This window comes from Monopterus albus, unplaced genomic scaffold, assembly GCF_001952655.1.
Source record: "Monopterus albus unplaced genomic scaffold, M_albus_1.0 scaffold80.1, whole genome shotgun sequence".
NCBI lineage: Eukaryota > Metazoa > Chordata > Actinopteri > Synbranchiformes > Synbranchidae > Monopterus > Monopterus albus.
This window is the reverse complement of record NW_018127960.1, coordinates 1,453,596-1,457,309: the sequence shown is the minus strand read 5'-3', so window position 1 is coordinate 1,457,309 and position 3,714 is coordinate 1,453,596. Positions and strand designations below refer to the sequence as shown.

Here is a 3,714-nt window from a genome sequence, read left to right as displayed (position 1 = left end):
ACTCTCAGATCTCTGAAGTGAAAGAGTCGAATGATGGTAAGTTGACTGAGTTTACTGAGGTTGTACTAACACCAGAAAAAGTGAGCGAAGCACAGTTGAAATAGATTTAACATTTAATAAAGGCCAGTGAGCCACGTGGCTTTCAAACTACACGTCAGTGCCAGAGCTCACTGGCTTTATTCAAAATTTAAAATCAGTACACTGTTGTGTTTCAGGACCTGGATCTAAAAGCAACATTCAAAGCAGCTGAACTTTGCAAGGCTGATGTTTTCTTTGAAATTGAAATGAAAGCCAGTGACAGCTGTTGAAAGCAAATGTAATACTGAAGACATCTACACACTACTGTTAATCCATGTGCACGAGCGCGTGATACTGCTGTGCGTTCAGTGCATTTCTTCTTACTTGAGCAGTTTGATGTTGCACATGATGAGCTCTTTCCAGTTGACGAAGATCATGGCCACCTCTTTCTCCGTCAACAGCTCGCACTCCAACAGAGGTTTGTGAAAGATCTACTCACAGCAACACACACAAACATGCAAAAGAGTTCAACACACAAGTTGTAATCAAAATACAGGGATTACTAGATTTGGTTCCATTTTAAATTTCACGTGCTGTATTTATTAAGTTTGCATCGTTTCCTACTCAGTTTAATTCTTGGGATAGTGGAACTATTTCATAAAGCTACATAGTGCATCATCTATAAAATACTAATTACAGCTCTTGAAGGACAGCAGAAGAAAGTCAGGCTATACTGCTGTTGTGGTACAGAAAAATCAGAGATGCACAACAGCTTAAAAAGAAGAATTTGCAATTGACAGTTATTCAGAGTAAATGTGTTTACAGGCTAACTGGTAAATATATGTGTGTTATGTGATGTACAGCCCGGGTTATCAACACTACGGTCAATGTATGTTTACCTCTGTGACGAGCTGCAGATCGTTGACATAGTTCTCCTCGGTGACAATCAGCTCATGGATGTATCCCTGCCTCTTCCTCTCCATGGGACTCAGCATGTCCAGTAGGTGGAGGTCAGCACACCCTGAAACACAAACATCACACGCACAGCTGTCAGTAAAACATCTCAGCACAAGAAGAAAACAAATCATTTGTTTTACTTGTGCTAATACATTATCAACAACATACATACCTGAGACCAACAAACAGGCATTGGGGGCAACTCCCTGTACCACAAGTCTGTGTTGTGCTCCATGAAGCTGCCATTGTGTATTTCTGATCACTCAGATCCCCAAAGTATGTGTGCACCACTGTCTGTGTGTTGTGCGTTTACCTAAGTAAGGTCGCTTCCTATTAAGGTTTCTGTTTTGACTGTAGGTAGCAGACACGCTCTATCTGGGTGTTGGCATATATCTACGCTCCACCAACCTTCAAATCCAACTTCTGTTGTATATAAAAATAAAACCTGTTTTAAACACAACTGGCCACGCAGCAGAAAATGAAAGGATGCATTAATAAAACCTAACTAAAAGATTTAATGTAAGATCAGAGGCCTGGGACAGTAGTACTTGGGATTTTTCAGGCAGTTCTCGCTAAACATCATATTCAGAATATTCTCTAACATTATTGCCTGTGAGAGTCTTTTTAGAGCCAACTGAAATCAGCATGTTTAAGGTTTTCCAACACCTACAGAAACCCTGAGTTTGTTTTACACTCAGAGCTGCTGTGGAATCGCTTCATTTCTCAGCATCAACTTTAACGCTACAGTATGCAACTCTTTTCAAATATAATATTTCAAATATTTTGAATAGCACTGGCAGCAGTGCAGAGATATTAACTTCTAAAAGATTTGGAGCAGGACTGACCTCTCTAACCAATCAGAGATTTTCAATTATTTCTGCTTGACCAGTAAATGTTGTTGGATTCACATTTATTGTAATAACAAATATCTAAAAAGCTGAGCAAAGCGTGGAGCAGGGAGAGGGAGTGCTGGGCAGAGCAAAGTGGAGTGATTTGGATCTTTATTTTCCTAAATGTTCTGGCCTTTGGGACAAAAGTGGTGTTCAAGGGCAGAGGAACCATAAAACAAGCTGACAAACAGTTTATATGACATCTTCTTAGCTGAAAACACTGCAGCGTTGGTGATCATTTTCTCTGGACAAGTGACCACTTTCACATCTCATTAATCATTTGATTCAATGTTAATATAAAGTTTTGTTTGAAGCAGCTTATTTATTGAAGTGAAAATGTTACCCTGTATTTGTTCAGCTGTTACAACAGGACCATTGTGTAAAACCAGTGTTTTACCTAAAAACTGAACAGGAATCTTTCAGTTTTAAGGTTTGTACACCACAGCTCTGAGTAACTGTGTGTGAGAGAGAGAGTAATGAGGCCAGATGACTGAAGTCTGTCTCAGAGGGTTTAATCATCAGGACCAGTCGGATTCACCACCTCACCAAAATCTCCGCCAATAAAACTTCAGGACATTTTTACTGTCAGCACTACGCTAACATTCTGTACATTTCATTTAGTCATTCAAGTATCCTTTTCGCTCCATCTGACCATTCATGTCCATAACACTACTCATGCATGCTTTCATTTCCACTCACTCGCACACACTCATTCATTCATGCACATGCTGACACCAAGTGCAGCCTGGTTACATTTGGCTTGGCTGTTAATCCATTCATCCATTAATCAGAGCTGTTATTTATATCCATGTGAAGCATCAACCTTTACCATTCATTAGATAAAGTACAGATCATACAGAGCTTTAATTCCTTTAAAAACCAGTCTAGACCAGAGTCATGCTTCAGAGCAGTGCTTTGTTAAAAATGGTAAAAGACATAAATGTTAAAATAAAATGTCTAAATGCAGAGTATGTATTATTTCCACCTGTGCCATTGTGAGTCCCCAAATGGTTTAGGGACAAGAATGGCTGCAGAAGGCAGCATTAGCATGCAGTAACAGGCAGACTTACATTATGAACCAGTGTAATACAGATGCAGCTGGTGTGGAGCATGGCTCTGGTTTAGGTGGGTCTTTGTTTTCATCTAAAATACTCACTCTGACTGTGGGGAGTCTCATCCATCGGCTACCAGCCCTGACAACAAGGATCTGCTAAAAACAAAGCTGCTCGCAAAGCAAATGGCATGTGACCCAGTCTGGGCCTTGAGCCTCACTTTGTACCAACAACCGATGGTTTTCATCTCCTAAACCAATCAGAGAGCTTCACCTCCAATACTGACATATTGAGGAGCCAATGGGATCCCAAAAGGTTAATAATAATAATAATAATAATAACTATTGCTTGTATAAAAAGTTCTATAGTTCTATAACAGTTTCATTCATCATTTGTGTTTCTGAAGGTAAACATTAAAATCACAATACTGCCATCTGGATAAACAAAAAACAAAAAAACAACAACAAATAAACAATATGACTGATATGGCAACCACTACAATACTAGTCTATGGTATAGGTTCTGTTGCTGTGGGAAACGGCTGTAACGGGGGAATCCGCAGACATACGGTATACTGTGCATTGTGATGCTGTGCTGTTTGTTTCTGTGTGTCCCTCAACACAGACCTAGTGAATCAGTATTATGATCAAATATGACATATGATGTTTTGAGGACTTGGTAGAGCTCTGTAAAGACGTGATTCTCTATTTGGCGGCCTATTTAGTGGGAACAAACTGTGTTAAATATTCACTATGAAGCGCAGTAAAGTCAGGGCTGTAAAACTGGATTTGTGAACT

General features: G+C 39.6%; 1 protein-coding gene across 1 annotated transcript in view; it reads right to left on the bottom strand.

Moving 5' to 3' along the window:
• itsn1 (intersectin 1 (SH3 domain protein)) overlaps window positions 1–3,714 on the bottom strand; it is a 46,126-nt gene that overhangs the window by 11,987 nt on the left and 30,425 nt on the right. The window contains exons 32-34 of the mRNA XM_020606655.1: window positions 918–1,039; window positions 403–509; window positions 1–12 (exon numbers count right to left, since the gene is read on the bottom strand). The exon at window positions 1–12 is cut by the window's left edge and continues 81 nt beyond it. Of these exons, the coding sequence (XP_020462311.1) occupies window positions 1–12; window positions 403–509; window positions 918–1,039 (241 nt within the window). The remainder of the gene's footprint in view (window positions 13–402; window positions 510–917; window positions 1,040–3,714) is intronic.